The sequence below is a fragment of the Symsagittifera roscoffensis genome, chromosome 4 (assembly GCF_963678635.1).
Source record: "Symsagittifera roscoffensis chromosome 4, txSymRosc1.1, whole genome shotgun sequence".
Taxonomy (NCBI): domain Eukaryota; kingdom Metazoa; phylum Xenacoelomorpha; order Acoela; family Convolutidae; genus Symsagittifera; species Symsagittifera roscoffensis.
This window is the reverse complement of record NC_087065.1, coordinates 17,058,158-17,078,620: the sequence shown is the minus strand read 5'-3', so window position 1 is coordinate 17,078,620 and position 20,463 is coordinate 17,058,158. Positions and strand designations below refer to the sequence as shown.

Here is a 20,463-nt window from a genome sequence, read left to right as displayed (position 1 = left end):
TCATCGTCAAGAACCTTGACCCGAGATGACTGTAACACTTTTTTCAATTATAAAGGCATATTTATCTATATGAAAAATAATAATAAGCTTGTCAACTAAATAGTAAGCATAACTTCATTATCTGTTTCAAATGGCTTGTAGGGCAAATATATTTGCTATGAAATTCTGTGGTAACTGGCTTTTTAGCTCAAGGCTGACAAATTTTTTTTCATCTGCTCGAATTGTATAGCAAAACTTGGCTGTTCTGTTATAATTCAGTTTCTGTTAATAATGACTTCGGTTGTGTGCAACAGTCATTTAACCAATAGAACGTCTAATGCTTCTGATTAGCTGAAAGTTTTCCATCAACCTGCCTCTCCATCATGAAAACTCTCCCCGAAACTAATGAGAAAGTTTTGCTAAAACATAGCGTTTTGGTTGTTTTATATAGCAAAAACAATTTATTTTGAAAGCTTTTTTCATTTTGTATAAAATTGATGCTCAAGTGAGATGGGGGAAAAGAGATAGAGCCATTTCGAATTACTTTTTCAATAACTGTGGCAAACTATTTTGCGATGAATTTCCGTTTCTAAAATGCTACCAATTGTCGCCTGCAAAATTTGTGCTTTACGGTCAAAACTATTGTCAAGAACCTTAGACTCAAGATGACTGTAACACTTTTTTCAATATAAAGGCATATTTATCTATATGAAAACCAATAACAAGCTTGTCAAATAAATACTAAGCAAAACTTGATTATCTGTCTCAGATGGCTTCTAGGGCAAATATATTTGCTATGAAGTTCTGCAGTAAGTGGCTTTTCAGCTCAAGGCTGTCAATTTCGTCAACTGCCGCCTAAGTGAGATCGAATTTATCAACAAAACTCAACGTTCCTTCTTGCTGTCTCAAAAAGCAACCCAACCAAGATTTAGGTTGGGACGTTAAACGTCTTTAACAGTGAATGGGCTTTGTCACACCGTTTGAAACCTTGTACAGAGAAGAAAAAGTACTAAAAGAAAAGTCGGCATGCCAAATTTGCGAAAATAGTCCGTATCGATTCCAACTGTATAAGCAGTCCCCGTTTTATGGTTTCATTAATTCCCAAAGTCAAAACCTGCATGCATATTCGACCTATTGAGTGAAAGTCTGAAATTCCTCAACTTTTGGATTAGGGCTTTCCTTTTTCTTTAAGTGAAAGGAAAGTTGTTATAGCGCATAATACAGCCAGATAAAATGTTCCCTCAAAAGACCTGAAGCCATGTACTAAGTTTCGCTAGAAGGGGTTAAGAAATCTATAAAACAAGAATTTCTAAATTTAGAAGTATTCAAAAGATTTTCAACTCAAAATACAATTTGAATCGCAGCGGTGACTTTGCTCAATTTTACCAGGATTTGCGCCCACTCAGCTTACCTGCGTATTTACAGTTATAATCAAATCGAGATTTATAAACATAAGCTCCTGGAAATGTAAATTTCTGTAGGAGTGAATTTTTATTGTCCTGTGATAATTTGCGCCATGCCAATTGGTTTCAATGACCCAAAACCTGCAAACAGTTTTTGAATTGAGTTCAAATCATTGATATTATTTGCAAAAAAATTAAGTTATCCGCACAATGAGCTTACGATTTCTGTAATTATTTCAAATCTTAAAAAAAAACAGTTGTAAATCTGAAAAGTCATGGAAACTATAGAGCTCAATAAATCTGACACAAGCAATTTGAAGTCCAAATCAGCCGATTTTGAAGCGAACAACAAGGTTTCAAAATCGAAGCGTTTAGGCGACAAAACCGAAATAAAATCACCCGAAAGAGATTCCGCAGAAGATAAGCAAAAACTTGGCGAAGTAAAAGACGAGGAGTTATATGTTAATGTGAGCAGCAGCAGCAAAAAGAGCAACGAACCCACTTTGTTGACAGTTGAAGAAGACGACGATGACTTAGATTATGATATAACACTTACGTCATCTAACGTGGCTGGTGGTGCAGATGAGGACGTGTCATTTGTTTCGGTGGTGGAGCCTTCGCCGATGGGACTATGCACCTTATTTGAGGTGGGTTCAAGGTTTTGCAAGATATCACTGGCAACAATTCAGTTTGGTTGTCAGTAAAAATATATCGAAAAATGATAAATAATTTGTCAAACTAATTTGTCCCAATTCAGTTTTTCTGTGCACGGGCCGAAAAAATTGAAGCCTGTTTCCGGATATTTATGACAGGCTTCTAAGTATTTAGTAAGTATTTGACCACCATCTGACAACCATCCTGAAAAACAAGTAACCATTAACTTCTACAAAATTTTCCAATTGCTACTTTTCCCAATGAGAGTATAGTTAAATGCTAGAAAAAAATTAGATATTTGTTTCTATTTAGATCAACTTCTGCAAAATTTTCCTGCCAATTCCTACTTTTCCCAATGAGAGTATACTTAAATGTTAAATTTTTGTTTCTATTTAGATTAACTTCTACAAATTTGAGCTGTTTGAACCTATTTACAACTACTGCAACTTTTTTTCTGTTTTACCGATGCATGTTTTTTGGCAGAAGTAAAATTGAATTTTGTAATCGAACCTTCATCAGGACCAAATAGCTATGGTTTTACAAAGATTAAATTTTACTTGGCTGCTGTTTGAAAGGCTGAAATTTTTTTCTTGGTAAAAACGTTTGAAACATTTTCCTGCTAATTACTATTTTTTTCATTAAGAAGTGCTTAAAACTTTAGATGTTTCGTCCTATTTAGACAGTAGTACAAACTGATCAATTTAATGATTTTCTAGGAAGAAGATTTGGTCACCATTGGAGAAATAGCTCGTTTCTGGATGCAGATTCAGAAAACCCAATCTGATTCCAACTCCGTCGAAAGCCAATCAGAAGTAGCTTCCAACATCAACGAAGCAGTTCTCTGTCTGTGTGAACAAAGTGTGAAAACTCTACTCAAACTCTACCAAACTTGCCCGTTGAGATTTTTCGCCGACCAATTGAAAATCAGTCCCCATACATTGTGCATTACACTTCAGGGTAACGCAGTCGCTCTGGACATCCAAGTTCAGTCGGGAGGGGGCGACGGTGACTCGTGGGATTTTTTTGACGCCCCCGAGCGACATGATTTGCAACTGCAACATGAATTGATTAACATTTCGAATATTTTCACGAAGCAAGACGAAGAAAATGCTATCAGAAAATTTGCAGCAAGGGTAAATAGCTTCGGATTTATCTTCTAGCTCAGTTATTATTTTATAATAAATCAGACAATATTCGTAATAAGCATCTTCAATTTTGCTTATTTTTCAGATATTATAGGAAACTTGAGAGCAAACTGAGAATAAAATAAAATTGATTCAAACAGCGCATAGTTAGGGGACACCCTTCAATTGATCGTCTCTTTCGTACTAATTTTTTTAAATTTTCATTTTCAGCTGACCAACCGTAAAAATTTTCCTAAAGGCAGATTCCAAATATGAAGGCGTGCGCCAAAAAAAAGCAATTTTTGGACAAAACCTTTAAAAAATGACTCAAAAACGGCCTTTTCGCATGTTTTATTTTTTCAAAAAACGCCTGTAGCGCAGAATTTTTTTCTCAGAATCGGGTCTGTATTTTGTTTTGAGAAAATTTGGGAAAATCAACCGATCGACCCAAAAAAAATTGCCACATTTTTTTTGGAAATCCGCATCAAAAACCTAGATTCACCTCTGTATACAAAGATACGTTTTTTTATCAAGCATTATTTTTCTGAAGTCTCGACTTTTTCTGAAGTCTCGAATATTTTTTCTTAATTTGAGCTCCATCTTTAGTGTCACATTTACTCTCTGGGGCTAACACTGAAGACCATTTGGGACCTCAGATTCTTCTCAGTCAAAGATGAAAAAAAGAAAGACGACAAAGATCGTGTAGTGTTTGACCTTGAGAAGGAACTGGCTCTGCTGCTGAACAAAATGTCCCACCACAACGCCCAAAAGAGACCGGATAGCCTATGTGAGTTTTTCAATTTATGCCTGATTTTCCACCTTCTTTCGATTCTTTTCTGATTGCCGTAACTTTAGGTGTCAGAAAAAAATGAAAATAATCAAATGAGTTTTCCACAACCCGTTCATTGAAGTGAACTTAAAATCTCAGATTTGGCAGGGTAGTTTTAGAGAAAATCAAAAAGTTAGAAAACGGTCAAAAATCAAAGTTTGAATATTACAAGGGCCACAATTTATGAGCGAAAAATTTAGCTGCTCATGCAGGAAGCTTTTCAAAACTGTTTTTTTTTCTTCTTTTTTTCTCGAAATCAAAGAATCAGATGTGAGAGGGTTACTTTTCGAGAAAACGAAAAAAAAAATCGAAAACATGGTTCAATTATTTCCACACAGACTTTTTCAGAGGCTTTAAGCAGAGGAATCAACTTAAAAGAGATTCTGGGGAGTATACAAGCATACATATGATAAGGCGGTCTTTTAATTGATACCCCTGTTTTGAAATTTAGTGGAAGTTTCTGGGAAAAACCTAAATTTTTCTAAAAAATTTGGAAATAATTTTCCATAATAAAAACAAGAAATTTCAACAAACCGATTGGTAATTATTCAGCCAGCTTAAAAAATGCTAAGTGGAGTTTTAGAATTGTGTTTCCCTTAAAATTACCAAAAATTAGTTTTTAAGGGCAATAAAAATTTAGGCCAAAATTATTTGGGCCGAGGAAATTTTTTTGCGAAGCAAAAAACAAACGAAGAAGGAATTACGAAGTCAAGGTAAGTAAAATTACAAATTGTAATTACAAGGTAAGTAAAATTACAAGGAGAAAATCAAACACTAAAAGCAGCATTAAAGAATGCGCACAGCAAAAAAACAGTTCGAAGATGTGACCACTATCAACAATAGATAAGCTGACAAATGATTGTCTACTTCATGGCCTACAGAATCTTGATGGCCACACCATCCTGTAAATTTTGCATGCGTCTCTCGTTATGAGCAGAACATAGAACAAATGCCAGCAGCCTTCGGTGCGAGATTTTACTAATTGTATGCTACAGATCAACAGAAACTATACAGTACTGAAACACTAAAAAAAAGCAAAAACTTCCTTATTATTTTTTTTACAAAATAATCTATTAGTCATCAAAAGAATGCTATCGTAAGTCATTGTCTTATAAAAAAACCTTACATTGTATTTTTTTTCTTCTCAAGAATTTTACATCATAATTTTTTCGTATACGAACTTACAAGGTAAATGTATTGGCTCATAAGATTCTTACAAGAATCTTATAAAATTTTTAGGACTAAGTTAACATCTTCCTCCCCCTCCTAAATTGAGAATTTTCAGTCAATTAGAGTCGAGCAGTTCACATGCAACGCTTAGCAATTTTAATTTAAACTGAATACTTGTGTGGAGGATCACACTTGATCTATTTTAGGGGAGGTATGTTAACTTTATCCGATTTTTATATTCACTCAGACACGGAAATATTCTACACGAATTAAAAATATGGACTGTGAAAAACTGAAATGTTGTATTTATGTTTCAACTGTGTTCGACCTGTTTTGACTGCTCGGTCCATGTATCAGCTGTGATCGACCTACTTTTTACTGTGCTCGACGTATCTATCAACAGTGCTCGATCTATGTTTTGACTGAGCTCAAACAGCGCTTCGGCTGTTCTCGACTTTATTTTCTAGTGGTCAAATTCTCGACTACCGACCAATAGGAGTGCTGATTTTTGAACTGAAAGTTTGCGGCAACACTGAAAAATTTCTTCATATTTTATAAGACTCACTAAAAGGTTCCATGACTTTATATTTCTGACAGAGGTGTTTTGAGCAGATTTTTGATTAAAACATGATATAATTTTTTCACAAAACATCAATTTTTTATATAAACACTAATTAAATTTCTCAAAAAAAACACAACAATTCAACTGATTAGCCCATTTTTTGACTGCTCTTTAGTTGAGTTTTGTCTGTTGTCTTTGCTCGAAACTTTTTTTGAATTTTTATGATCGGAATTGAGTATGTTTTGACTGAGTGTTCGACATATAAAAGCTTCTTGAGTGGGATTTTTCAGTCGCAATCCTACACTTTTTGTTCTGAATTTTGAAAAACGTTACGGAATATTTGTGCTCGTGGTGGTTTTCTTTCCAGACAATTTTCGACTTTTTAACTAGCCATTTTTGACGGAGTTTTTTTCAGCAAAAGGTATTATTGTCCTTAGCTCAAGTGAGCCAAAAGGTATTGTTGTCTACAGCTCAAATTTAAAATAATATTTGATGACATGTTATCATTTTTCGTAAAATTGTGGGTGTTTAAAGATTACCAGTGTGACCAATTCGGCATAATTAACGCGTGATCATTTCGCGTTTTTTACGCGTAAGCGGAGATATAATCCGTCGAAAAAATTGTTCCAAATTGGTTAAGGCCGGCTATTTGTCATTATTAATACATTACTTGGAGCATAATCTATCACCCTTTCACCTTGTATTTGGCGCGTGGGGAATGGCAAAAAATCTCGAAAATTAGAAAAATGTATAAAATCATTTTTTTTAAATTTATTCTAATTCTTAGACCAACACTGCTCCATAGGCCTTAAAAAGCAGTCGAAACACTCAAAGCTTTGCCATGATATGAGCAGTCTTGTCTGATATGGAAAACCGTAACGGCTTTAAGACAGCAATTTTTCGTAGGCGAGGCGAAAAATTGCCGAAATTAGAAAACGAGTTTTTTGCAAAGAAACTAAATGATGGCGTCACTCAAGAATATCAGAATTGAGTATTCAACAATCTGAAAAAAATTGTAAAAATCTATAAGAAAGCAAACGAATCCAGGCAATTAAAAATAATATTGACTGATTTAAAAACAAACAGATGCATGAGCTTTCGAATTTTGCGAAATTGAAACTGGGTTTTGAAAAAAACTAAAACAAATTCTGAAAAAATAAATAAAACAAAATTTTTTGGATCTGCTTGAATTGTATAGCAAAACTCTGCTGTGCTGTTATAATTCAGTTTCTGTTAATAATGACTTCGGTTGTGCGCAACAGCCATTTAATCAATAGAACATCTAACGCTTCTGATTAGCTGAAAACTTTCCATCATTCTGCGCCTCCATCATGAAAACTCTCCCCGAAACTAATGAGAAAGTTTTGCTTAGTAGTTTTGTGAAACATTTCAAATCCCACACTTGCTAAAACACAGCGTTTTGGTTGTTTTATATAGCAAAAACAGTTTATTTTGAAAATTTTTTCATTTTGTATACAATTGATGCTCAAGTGAGGTGGGGGAAAAGAGAAAGAGCCATTTCGAATTACTTTTTCAATAACTGTGGCAAAGTTTTTTGCGATGAATTTCCGTTTCTAAAATGCTACCAAAAGGTCGTTTGCAAAGTTTGTGCTTTACAGTCAAAATCATCGTCAAGAACCTTGACCCGAGATGACTGTAACACTTTTTTCAATTATAAAGGCATATTTATCTATATGAAAAATAATAATAAGCTTGTCAACTAAATAGTAAGCATAACTTCATTATCTGTTTCAAATGGCTTGTAGGGCAAATATATTTGCTATGAAATTCTGTGGTAACTGGCTTTTTAGCTCAAGGCTGACAAATTTTTTTTCATCTGCTCGAATTGTATAGCAAAACTTGGCTGTTCTGTTATAATTCAGTTTCTGTTAATAATGACTTCGGTTGTGTGCAACAGTCATTTAACCAATAGAACGTCTAATGCTTCTGATTAGCTGAAAGTTTTCCATCAACCTGCCTCTCCATCATGAAAACTCTCCCCGAAACTAATGAGAAAGTTTTGCTAAAACATAGCGTTTTGGTTGTTTTATATAGCAAAAACAATTTATTTTGAAAGCTTTTTTCATTTTGTATAAAATTGATGCTCAAGTGAGATGGGGGAAAAGAGATAGAGCCATTTCGAATTACTTTTTCAATAACTGTGGCAAACTATTTTGCGATGAATTTCCGTTTCTAAAATGCTACCAATTGTCGCCTGCAAAATTTGTGCTTTACGGTCAAAACTATTGTCAAGAACCTTAGACTCAAGATGACTGTAACACTTTTTTCAATATAAAGGCATATTTATCTATATGAAAACCAATAACAAGCTTGTCAAATAAATACTAAGCAAAACTTGATTATCTGTCTCAGATGGCTTCTAGGGCAAATATATTTGCTATGAAGTTCTGCAGTAAGTGGCTTTTCAGCTCAAGGCTGTCAATTTCGTCAACTGCCGCCTAAGTGAGATCGAATTTATCAACAAAACTCAACGTTCCTTCTTGCTGTCTCAAAAAGCAACCCAACCAAGATTTAGGTTGGGACGTTAAACGTCTTTAACAGTGAATGGGCTTTGTCACACCGTTTGAAACCTTGTACAGAGAAGAAAAAGTACTAAAAGAAAAGTCGGCATGCCAAATTTGCGAAAATAGTCCGTATCGATTCCAACTGTATAAGCAGTCCCCGTTTTATGGTTTCATTAATTCCCAAAGTCAAAACCTGCATGCATATTCGACCTATTGAGTGAAAGTCTGAAATTCCTCAACTTTTGGATTAGGGCTTTCCTTTTTCTTTAAGTGAAAGGAAAGTTGTTATAGCGCATAATACAGCCAGATAAAATGTTCCCTCAAAAGACCTGAAGCCATGTACTAAGTTTCGCTAGAAGGGGTTAAGAAATCTATAAAACAAGAATTTCTAAATTTAGAAGTATTCAAAAGATTTTCAACTCAAAATACAATTTGAATCGCAGCGGTGACTTTGCTCAATTTTACCAGGATTTGCGCCCACTCAGCTTACCTGCGTATTTACAGTTATAATCAAATCGAGATTTATAAACATAAGCTCCTGGAAATGTAAATTTCTGTAGGAGTGAATTTTTATTGTCCTGTGATAATTTGCGCCATGCCAATTGGTTTCAATGACCCAAAACCTGCAAACAGTTTTTGAATTGAGTTCAAATCATTGATATTATTTGCAAAAAAATTAAGTTATCCGCACAATGAGCTTACGATTTCTGTAATTATTTCAAATCTTAAAAAAAACAGTTGTAAATCTGAAAAGTCATGGAAACTATAGAGCTCAATAAATCTGACACAAGCAATTTGAAGTCCAAATCAGCCGATTTTGAAGCGAACAACAAGGTTTCAAAATCGAAGCGTTTAGGCGACAAAACCGAAATAAAATCACCCGAAAGAGATTCCGCAGAAGATAAGCAAAAACTTGGCGAAGTAAAAGACGAGGAGTTATATGTTAATGTGAGCAGCAGCAGCAAAAAGAGCAACGAACCCACTTTGTTGACAGTTGAAGAAGACGACGATGACTTAGATTATGATATAACACTTACGTCATCTAACGTGGCTGGTGGTGCAGATGAGGACGTGTCATTTGTTTCGGTGGTGGAGCCTTCGCCGATGGGACTATGCACCTTATTTGAGGTGGGTTCAAGGTTTTGCAAGATATCACTGGCAACAATTCAGTTTGGTTGTCAGTAAAAATATATCGAAAAATGATAAATAATTTGTCAAACTAATTTGTCCCAATTCAGTTTTTCTGTGCACGGGCCGAAAAAATTGAAGCCTGTTTCCGGATATTTATGACAGGCTTCTAAGTATTTAGTAAGTATTTGACCACCATCTGACAACCATCCTGAAAAACAAGTAACCATTAACTTCTACAAAATTTTCCAATTGCTACTTTTCCCAATGAGAGTATAGTTAAATGCTAGAAAAAAATTAGATATTTGTTTCTATTTAGATCAACTTCTGCAAAATTTTCCTGCCAATTCCTACTTTTCCCAATGAGAGTATACTTAAATGTTAAATTTTTGTTTCTATTTAGATTAACTTCTACAAATTTGAGCTGTTTGAACCTATTTACAACTACTGCAACTTTTTTTCTGTTTTACCGATGCATGTTTTTTGGCAGAAGTAAAATTGAATTTTGTAATCGAACCTTCATCAGGACCAAATAGCTATGGTTTTACAAAGATTAAATTTTACTTGGCTGCTGTTTGAAAGGCTGAAATTTTTTTCTTGGTAAAAACGTTTGAAACATTTTCCTGCTAATTACTATTTTTTTCATTAAGAAGTGCTTAAAACTTTAGATGTTTCGTCCTATTTAGACAGTAGTACAAACTGATCAATTTAATGATTTTCTAGGAAGAAGATTTGGTCACCATTGGAGAAATAGCTCGTTTCTGGATGCAGATTCAGAAAACCCAATCTGATTCCAACTCCGTCGAAAGCCAATCAGAAGTAGCTTCCAACATCAACGAAGCAGTTCTCTGTCTGTGTGAACAAAGTGTGAAAACTCTACTCAAACTCTACCAAACTTGCCCGTTGAGATTTTTCGCCGACCAATTGAAAATCAGTCCCCATACATTGTGCATTACACTTCAGGGTAACGCAGTCGCTCTGGACATCCAAGTTCAGTCGGGAGGGGGCGACGGTGACTCGTGGGATTTTTTTGACGCCCCCGAGCGACATGATTTGCAACTGCAACATGAATTGATTAACATTTCGAATATTTTCACGAAGCAAGACGAAGAAAATGCTATCAGAAAATTTGCAGCAAGGGTAAATAGCTTCGGATTTATCTTCTAGCTCAGTTATTATTTTATAATAAATCAGACAATATTCGTAATAAGCATCTTCAATTTTGCTTATTTTTCAGATATTATAGGAAACTTGAGAGCAAACTGAGAATAAAATAAAATTGATTCAAACAGCGCATAGTTAGGGGACACCCTTCAATTGATCGTCTCTTTCGTACTAATTTTTTTAAATTTTCATTTTCAGCTGACCAACCGTAAAAATTTTCCTAAAGGCAGATTCCAAATATGAAGGCGTGCGCCAAAAAAAAGCAATTTTTGGACAAAACCTTTAAAAAATGACTCAAAAACGGCCTTTTCGCATGTTTTATTTTTTCAAAAAACGCCTGTAGCGCAGAATTTTTTTCTCAGAATCGGGTCTGTATTTTGTTTTGAGAAAATTTGGGAAAATCAACCGATCGACCCAAAAAAAATTGCCACATTTTTTTTGGAAATCCGCATCAAAAACCTAGATTCACCTCTGTATACAAAGATACGTTTTTTTATCAAGCATTATTTTTCTGAAGTCTCGACTTTTTCTGAAGTCTCGAATATTTTTTCTTAATTTGAGCTCCATCTTTAGTGTCACATTTACTCTCTGGGGCTAACACTGAAGACCATTTGGGACCTCAGATTCTTCTCAGTCAAAGATGAAAAAAAGAAAGACGACAAAGATCGTGTAGTGTTTGACCTTGAGAAGGAACTGGCTCTGCTGCTGAACAAAATGTCCCACCACAACGCCCAAAAGAGACCGGATAGCCTATGTGAGTTTTTCAATTTATGCCTGATTTTCCACCTTCTTTCGATTCAGTAGGGATATAAACGCAGACTGTTTATTCCTTCTACCGAAAGTGGGAGGGGGCAACTACCTCTTCGGGTGTTTTTTTTTCAGTTATAAACAGTTTTTCCACAAAAAATCAGGCACCACAACCAATCATCAGAATGGGCGAGTGATATATATCAATGAAGCCCTTCTAATCGTAATTTTCGAACTGCAGAAAAATAAATGTGAAATTTTTGATTTTTTAGCCTGCTTTCGAGCGAGTACAGCGAGCGAGTACGTGTAATAAAAGGAAACCATTTGCATTAAACTTAGTTTTGCTTCAGGAAAGCAAATTTTGAAGCGTCATTTAGCGCTTTTTTGAGAGTACAAAAAACTCAAAAACAACAATTGAAACTGTGCCAAAAAAAATAAAAACAAATTTAAAAAACTTTTCATTTTTTCTAATTTGTTTTGTTTTCTATTTCTGAAGACAACTACTACTGTAAACAATTATGGTTAATTTATCAACAATCTCACTTTCGCAGATTTTTTTCTTAGTCTCTTCATTACTGCACAACTACTGCACACAGGAGAGATCGGAAAATTTGGACGAGCTAAACGACGGTTGATAAAACTTTTGGATTTGTTTTCAAAATCCGCACCTATCCCTTCGATGAAATCCATTAACATTTACCCAATTGTGACGTGTTTGGTAATAAAAGAAAAAAATGGACTCAAAACTAAAATATATCAAGAGTATCCGAGTGCTGTGCAAGCAGCACAGGAAATTTCGACCACATTCAAACAAAACAAAAAGGAAAAAATGTTCGTGCAGTTTTCTACGATAAAATTTTTCGTACTACATACAACAAGCAAGCAACTCTTGATATGATTTGTTTTGAATTGAATTAGTTGTCTTAACTATCAAACATATCAAACTGGGACAAATAAAACCACAGGCAGTAACTCCTTTGCAACATGGGCTTATAATTGTTGGGAAGAGCTCCAAAAACCAATTTGGTTGAGCTTAAATAATTTGATACAGTTTTCGGAAGCCTTTTGAAAATCTGCACCCTCCTAATGAAATCCTGTGTCCGATTTTATCGAGAGGAAGCGGATTTTCTGACTTTTGAGAGTGGAAATCTTTATTTTAGAATTCCCAGCGTTACAAAAATTTTCCTAATAACCCAGTTTTTTCAAAATAAGTTAATTTTATCAAAAAGGCCATATATTTTTTTGTTTAAAATTCGAAAGTTGAGATTTAAAAAAAAACATGCCAGACTGTTTTTTGTTTATTTGCTTTCATTATATTTTAAAAGTGTCTAGCTAACAGTTAAGTAAAGAAAAAGTTTTTTATATTAAGCAGAAATTTAGAAACTAGCGAAACTGCTCTTTACAAATTAGCAAAACTGCAATTTCATAATGATGATTTGACATGACCTTTTGACGATTTAGCGGAAGCGTACGAAGAGATCAGAACCCTCTACAAAACTTACTTTCTCGAAGGTCCAAACATCTCTTCTCAAAGCCAATGCGCAAAAGTTTCAAGCCTGACTTTCAACGCTATTTTTGCTGCATCTGCTCAAAGTGAGGCTATGGGCAATAAAGTACTGGGACATGATGAAATTGATGTTGATGTTGATTTGGGAAAATACGGCGATCAGTTCGGAGATTTGAGATCGGAAACAAGGAGCGCAACTCCGGAAAAAGGAAAATCGGGATACATTTCAGCGCCCAAAACAGGTAAGTTGGGCGTTTTTTTTTTGTAGGGTAAAATGAAAAGTGAACAGAAATGATGAAAATCTTGAAGATCTTGATGAAAATTTCAAGTTACTGTTTATTTTAGAAACAAAAGTGTCGAATTTGGATCTGGACGATGCAAGCGAGAAAGAATCAGTTGCATCCGAAGATCCGATTGTCAGACCGAAGTCGAATGTCCGGCGACAACTTCTTCCCGACACTGGAAGCGGGTCCGAAGATGAGGGAACTTACGAGATCAATTGCTCCTCCGAACGGGGATTCGTGTCGGATTATGACTCATCGGTTGACCAAAGCACGATTGACTCTTCGTATTACCCCGAAACCGAAACAGAAGCTGAAACCGACGACCGAACTCTGAGCCACGAGTCACTGACGTCATCCGAGAAAAGTTTGCACGTCGGGGATTTTGACGTTGGAAAAGACAATAACGACGAAAACCTGGACAAAACTTTTGATGTAACTTCAGTTAAACCGGATGAAAATTACAGTCAGAGTGTCAATAATGAGCCAATTCAAAAGCCTCGGACGCCCATTGAAATCGACAAAAATGTGGAAAATCTCATCAAAAATGATTTAGTCTATGACAAAAGTTTGAAATCCACCGAATTTCAAACAAGAAAACCTCAAAATGAAAATCCAATTCAAGTAGTCAAGACTATTGCTAATCAGCAATACGATCAAAATAGTTCAAATGAAAGTATTTCAAGGCCATCAGCGCCATCAATTGGCTCACGGTTAGCTCTTAGATTAGAGGGCACATGTACACCAGATCGGGATGGAAGATTGACCACCGAGCCCGTCTCCGAACCTATCACCTCCGCATCTTCAGGAACCACTATAGTTCCGATGAACCCTAGACGCAGCACAGGTCCGTCGGACCGACGACAAAACAAAGCGAAAGAACTGGGGAAGACCAAAGCCAGAGATCCATCGCCGTTTCCGACTCAAAAACAGACTTTCACATTTGATACGAGCATTTTAAAAAGGGCACCGCCAAACTATAATCCCGACAAAGAACAAAGTCTTGCAGCTGAAACAGTTAAAAATGATGAAAATCCTAGAAGCCCAGAGTTTTCATATCCTTCTGTTGTTCAGGCTCCGTCACTTAGACAGTCAAGATCAGAGCCGCCGAGTAACTTCAAGTCATCTGCTACACTACCAATGAAAAATGCTTTTCCCTCGAAACCCTCAGAACCGGTTCCAATGAGTCTCCCGCCACCTCGGCGACAAAAGGAGCCAGAAAAAACGCGAGCGCCGAAAGCAAAAACAGACAGAGGAAAAGTAAATGCAGCGGCTACGTTTCTTTCGAAAACAATTCAAGGTGAGATCGAAAAAGAACGCTCGACCCCGACTTCGGTTTCGGAGTACTCGGCGTCTGAAGCAACATCGTCGACAAGGTCATCAGTTGAAGATTTGTTCTTTTTCAGTGGCACACCTACTGCACCGGGTCGAAAAATAAGCTACGAGCTCGGAAGCGATGAATTGAGATCTCCTCTTGAAAATTCGAGAAGTCGACGAAGCAGTGCCGGGTCATCGAGTCCGATGTCACAGTTCAATTACTACACAGTGAACCGAAACCAAACTCCGCAATCTCAAAATATGGCTAGAAAGTCGCCGCCTAATTTTCACAAAGCTCCAGCTCAGTTTGTACCAATTAGCCAAGCTAATATCCCAAACCAAGTTTTTGAATATCAGCACGAAAATGACATCTCGCCCGCCACGAAACGTCAATCTTTACTTGCTTTCTACGGACTAACTGGTCCACCGACGAACTCTCCCAAGTTTGCTCACCTCGTCAGACGATTAAGTGAGCCGAGAATCAGTACGCCCTCGCCAACCAGTCAAAGACCACCAAGCCGACCAGTTTCAACCAATCTTCAGTCAATTGGAACTCCTTCGTCGCCATTGGTTACTCCTCGATCTGTGAGCTCTCCAATCACGACAGTTAACCAGCGATCTGTGTATTCCCCTGTCTCATCCAATCAGCGAATAGCAAGTTCTCCAACTATTTATAATCAGCAAGGAATGAGTTTTGTGACCAATCAGAGAGCAGCGATGTCACCGTCTCCAATCAACCAACGAGTTGTTAGCTCACCAGTTTCAGCCAATCAGATGCAAGCACGTTCGCCAGTTCAATTTGATAATTCGTCGTCACATGCACCTGTTTTTGCTCAAACCCTGTCCTCAGGGTCTAAAGCAACAATGCCTCGAACCCGATCGATGGATACGGTTTCAATCGCTGCGGGAGGAAACAGTCCTAGCCCCAGCTCAAGCTCGGGTGGGATAAACATGCTGGACAAGTATGTGGAAAAATTGGTGAAATCTAGAAGCTCAGAACCGCCTAACTTTGGAAAACCAAAAGCACAGTCACCGATTCCTGTTGGGTTCGCTCATAAACAAGTTCGAGTACCGCCAAGTCAAAGTAATCCGGATTTCGTTTCCATAGTTCATCATGATGACTCAAACATCTCGATGTATGATAACAAAAGTTACGGACAGCCTCAACTATCTTTCGGATTTTCCCGATTTGACCAAAGTTCGCCAATGCAAATGCAAAGCACTGGTAGCCGCTCGTTTCTCAACTTTGGACAGCAGAATTCGTCGAGCAATTCTCATATTAGCGATCGAAGTTTCGAAAATCAAGGAAATATGCCGCGCAATTTCAAACCCGTGAATATTTCACTTCCGGTTGAAAATCAATCCTTTCACAATTTCAGCGTGTCGCGAAATGTGATGAAAAATACTCAATTTAGAATTCAAAAGGACTGCATTCAAGTTCTTTCTCCTGAAGACGGGAGAGAAGCTACAATTCACAGGAATTCGAATTCGGCTCCTGTTGAAATTCAAATTGGTAACGGAGGGGTGAATATCAGTTTTGGAGGGGGCCCTGGAACTGATTTACTCGGAACCGAACTGGGAGCCGTATACCCAATGAGACGAAGCAGTAACAATAGTAGAATCAGTCTCAATTCGGTCCAAAGCGACAGATTTCAAAGCGTAAACTTCATGCAAGAACCAGATGATGATTATTTATGATCAGCTAAAAAATAGTTGATAAAAACACTATTTTAATTGCAATTTTTGTACCAGCTTCATTTATTTTTTAATAGCTACTTGATTAGATGAAAACTTTCAGCTTATTGATATGAACCTGATTCTCTTCGCTCTGAATAACTGATATGATTTGATTCTCTACCTTCTTTTAATTCTGATTGTTCTGAGCTTACGTTGATGTTGATCATTTGATCATTAGGCGCCAATATTTACTAAATTTGAGGGGGAAGCGCGCGCCAAAACAACTCAATTTTTTTGTCAAAATTTTCCAAAAAGTGCAAAAACGCCTTTTTTGGCCTGTTTTTTTTTAAAACTTTGTCTGCGACGCTCAAATTTGCTCGAAACAGGGTCTAATTAGTGATTTGCGAGAGCTCAGAAAATCAATGGGGGATTTTAAAAACCTTAAAAAAACGTCGAAGAAGTTTTCGAAATTTTTTTTGAAACCCCACCCTCTTCCAGAAAAGCCTAGATCCGCCCCTGGAGTAGTGTATATTAGGTCTTCGCGATATCTCAAGATTTCTGAAAGAGCAGGTCGGGGACCTCAGGAAATTTCTATTGTTCAATTAGAGCTCTAACTTGAAAAAAAAAATACTTTTGAGTAAAACAGTTTCTTTGGAGAATTTCAAAAAACCTGAAAAATGACGTAATTGAGCTCAATGAAAATACAAGTTGTTGAACCTTGTGTAAAATAGTTTCTGAGAAATTTCTGGTTAAATCATTTTCAGAATGTTTTAAATAAAACAGTGTTTTCAGAGTGTTTCAACAGAAACCTGAAAAATGACTTGATTGAACTCAAGGAAAAAATGAGCCTTGTGATACAAATTTTTGTTGAATTTTGGCTTTTCAAGGTTATTGTTTGTTCAAAATGAATGCACAGAGCATCAAATCATCCATCAAACTCATTGCACACCTGTACTAAATCTTAAAAGGCAGGCTGAATGTTTCAATCTACTCTAACTGACAAATACTTTAGACAAAAAGCATGAAAACAATTACGTCGCAACAAATGATACACAATTGCATCTAAAACACGCGGAACTCAATAACTTTACTTTAGAATAAATACATGCCCCTACGTCATGGGGACAACCACAATAATCTTTAATCCAACGAATTAAACTTTGTGATCCACAGATACTCCTCCTGTAGGCACTGTATATGGTATGTACACAGGTTCATGTGTTGACAGTTAAGACTATATGTACATGTGGTCACTGAATTTAATTTAGTTTTAATTGAGTTTAGCTAACAAGTTTTTTGGATTCGGTGTCAGCCCTCTTTCTGGGCTCTTCTTTGAGTTTTATATTTCTGAGTTTTTTTCTCTGTGGTATTCCAGATCAATACGCAACCCATTTTGATGACCGTCTCCTCTGGCGATTTGATCTCATAGTCGGTTCCTTGGGCCGATCTTCTGCTGCTCCTGGGCTTTTTTGATGTTCTTCTTTCGCTCGCTCACTCGCTCTATCTATCTCTCTCTCTCTCTCTCTCTCTCTCCCCCCCTCCCTCTCTCAGTTACGTCTCGTTCGAGACCTGGATGCCTTCTCCGGAACTAGTCAGGTCCCCGAGGCCCCACTAGTATGTCCTCCATTGGACTTATCAGTGGACAGCCTCTGGAGAGCCTGATAGAATTCCTTGGCCAGGATTTGGATGTGGTCCGTGGCTGGGTGCACCCGATCGTTCTTGTTTAAATGGGCTTTCGAGAACCGTCGGTATCTGTGGAACTCGCATTTCGCCTTCTTTGCTATCTTTTCGTATTGCCTGTTGATCTTCTTGATTTATACTTTGCGGTGCCTCCTCCATGGAACTTCCATTAAAACTACTTGAAAGCCTTCGTTCTTATATATTTGCACTAGATCCTTCATTTGGTTACTGAACTCCTCTGGCTGATGTGTTGAGCCGTCTCTCCATGCAATGTTGTTTGTCCCGCCGAGAATCGCAATTTTTTTAGTTCCTAGGCGACTAAAATCGTCCATTATCTTCCTCTCAGACAGTTGGTGAATCTCCACACCGGGACAAGTCACAACCTTCGCGTTCTTAATAAAGATCCCATTTACAATGGAATCGCCCAAAACAGCAATTTCGAGATGGTCTGTGGTTTCCGTGGTGATCTCCTCACGGTACGGTTTATCCCCTTTTCTCGCTGGTACTTTATTAACACCCTCCTTGGATGCTAAGACCTCTTCCAGGCTCCTTTTCCTCCCACCTCTATAGCTCCTGCCCATTACACTCATTTTCATTCACGACCTGAAAAAGTATTGAGGTCATCCTCCATTGCATACTTACATTACTTCTTTGGCGTTTGAAATTAGAAAACAAACTTGGAAAAGGAAAAAACATGTTAGGTAAGGCAGAGCTTTCATGGAGGGGTTCCTCCTTGCTTCACAACCCCATGCACCCTGCGAAGGTGTCTGGCCATGTTGGTGTTGGTCTGTTTTACTCCGCAGATATGGCATGACTCTCGGGACTAGACTCGGGGTTGTGTTTGCACCTCAGTTTCACAGGCTTTTGTGCCATTCCCCCGGATTGGCACAGCGGAACTTTCCATCGCAGCACGAAAAAGACATTAGAGGCCTTAGTGATTATGTATTGTTGAAAAGGAGGCTAGAATATTCTAGAATTTTTATTTTTCAAAAATTCGATTGCAGTGTGTTTTTTTCTGAGAAATACGGAAAATGGCCATTTTTGGTTGAAAAGTCACAAAAAGCACAACAACAACCGATTTAGTGAGAGACAGACGGTCCGAAATATAGAAGAAAACACGAAGCCTCTTATCGTGACGATCGCGCATAATAAGACAACTAATTTGAGACGAGAGACTGAAAGGAGGCTTCATTTGGGAAGAAGGAAGGAGCAGTACCCTCCGTGCACGAATTGGGAGTAATAACGTAGTTGTTACAGAAAAATCACGGAATCGGAGGCTCGGCCCCCCAGAGACATCATATGGTGAAGGACTGTAATAAACTGACTTTTTAGCTACTCTGATGTCATAAACCTTTGAATTAACATGGGTATTATTTGTTTATTTTAGAATATGAGTAGCTAGAAAGAGGAAAGGGTCAATCCATCTCCAATGGATTTAATATAGAACTGTCACCAGAAAACATAGTAAAATAGAATATTCGAGCCGTGTTTTTAATGCTTGTCATGTAGTCTGAGTATCCGAGACCCAGCTATGTGATTATCTTCGCATGTAAACGGAATCTGATTAAAAACCGTTTGACTGATGGCGTGAAAATAGTAATTTTTTACTTAGCCCTAAACAGACCAGAAAATCAACGGGCTAGGTCGAGACGGTAAAAAACGAGAAGATTTTAGGTAACTGACGCCGGCCAGTCGTCTATAGGTAATTATTCTACGCTCCGTCACTGTGTAGTATTTGGGTGAATGTTACATTTGCCGTGTTTTGTCAGTTGTGCCTTTCCGTTAAACGTTCGAAAGCATCGTGTACACTTGAACGATGCGTTCAATTCACAGTGCATTCGCCTTTCATGTTGGGTGAGACCTCCTTTTGATCTGCATACTCTGGTGCAGCCTTCCCACCTGCTTGTGAAGCCTTCCGCTTTCTCTATTTGTTCAGGGCTCTGTGTCCTGGGTGGTTTGGGGTCGTGTTTCCCTGTCAGGCGCATCTTTTTCTCCCAGTCGGTCAAGAATCTCTCGCGCTTCTTTACCAAACTTCTACACCTAACCTGTTTCTGGATAAGTTCCTAGCGTTGGTCCAGTCTATTCCGGCTTCTCCCAGGAGTTTGCGCCAGTATCATAATGTACCTCGTTTCATGCCTCCTATTACTTCGATTTCGTGGTCCCAAGTACCGAGAATTATCCTCTTGGTGGGTCTCTCGTTCGGCATGCGTAGGATATGACCAATTTTGGAGAGGGTTCTCGTCTCTATCTTGGCCCGCATGGACGCGATTCCCAGTTGTCCTCTTATCTCGTATGTATTTACGTGCTCCTTCTGCATCCTCAGTTTCGCCAGGCCTCGTTTGTGGTTCCATATCCACCGGTTTGCATTATCTGGAACACTCTGCATCTTCTGGATGTCTGTCGCTGTCCATGTGTGGACCATGCAATCGAAAAGCATTGTTGATTCTACGACTGCTTGCACGACTAGGGCTTGTGTCCTCATGGCCAGCTTGGATCGCCAAAGCCTTTCTTAGTCTTGTACCAAGCAGCGTTTCCTCGTTGCACCCTGGCTTTCTAGTCGTTTTTCCTTCCAATTTTGGTTTCAAGCATCCTGGTCCTTTTCGCCGCTTCCGTTCCAAATGATAGTGACTCTTCTTTTCCATCGTGATACTTTTCTTTAAAGTCTTTCATTGCTTGCTTGACTACCTCCTTCCGGAGTTTCAGTTCACTTGTCCAA

General features: G+C 37.7%; 3 protein-coding genes across 3 annotated transcripts in view; 2 read left to right on the top strand and 1 right to left on the bottom strand.

Annotated features, from left to right (window-relative positions):
* LOC134844626 (uridine-cytidine kinase-like 1) overlaps nucleotides 1–20,463 on the bottom strand; it is a 345,869-nt gene that overhangs the window by 261,614 nt on the left and 63,792 nt on the right. The window lies entirely within an intron of this gene.
* Nucleotides 1,346–6,293, top strand: LOC134844779 (uncharacterized). Its single transcript, XM_063861595.1, has 4 exons — nucleotides 1,346–2,029; nucleotides 2,753–3,169; nucleotides 3,767–3,947; nucleotides 6,256–6,293. Exons 1-4 carry the CDS (start codon nucleotides 1,658–1,660, stop codon nucleotides 6,291–6,293), a joined length of 1,008 nt encoding a protein of 335 aa, XP_063717665.1. The 5' UTR covers nucleotides 1,346–1,657.
* Nucleotides 8,672–16,198, top strand: LOC134844334 (uncharacterized). The gene is made up of 5 exons (XM_063860969.1): nucleotides 8,672–9,374; nucleotides 10,098–10,514; nucleotides 11,112–11,292; nucleotides 12,747–13,034; nucleotides 13,138–16,198. Exons 1-5 carry the CDS (start codon nucleotides 9,003–9,005, stop codon nucleotides 16,086–16,088), a joined length of 4,209 nt encoding a protein of 1,402 aa, XP_063717039.1. The 5' UTR covers nucleotides 8,672–9,002; the 3' UTR covers nucleotides 16,089–16,198.

Bases quoted from the DNA above. Each gene is read 5' to 3' on its own strand.
- LOC134844779 (XM_063861595.1), top strand. From the start codon at position 1,658: ATGGAAACTATAGAGCTCAATAAATCTGACACAAGCAATTTGAAGTCC. The intron at 2,030-2,752 runs GTGGGTTCAAGG...ATGATTTTCTAG, and splicing joins GACTATGCACCTTATTTGAG to GAAGAAGATTTGGTCACCAT. The intron at 3,948-6,255 runs GTGAGTTTTTCA...GGGTGTTTAAAG, and splicing joins AAAGAGACCGGATAGCCTAT to ATTACCAGTGTGACCAATTC.
- LOC134844334 (XM_063860969.1), top strand. From the start codon at position 9,003: ATGGAAACTATAGAGCTCAATAAATCTGACACAAGCAATTTGAAGTCC. The intron at 10,515-11,111 runs GTAAATAGCTTC...CTCCATCTTTAG, and splicing joins TCAGAAAATTTGCAGCAAGG to TGTCACATTTACTCTCTGGG. The intron at 11,293-12,746 runs GTGAGTTTTTCA...TTGACGATTTAG, and splicing joins AAAGAGACCGGATAGCCTAT to CGGAAGCGTACGAAGAGATC.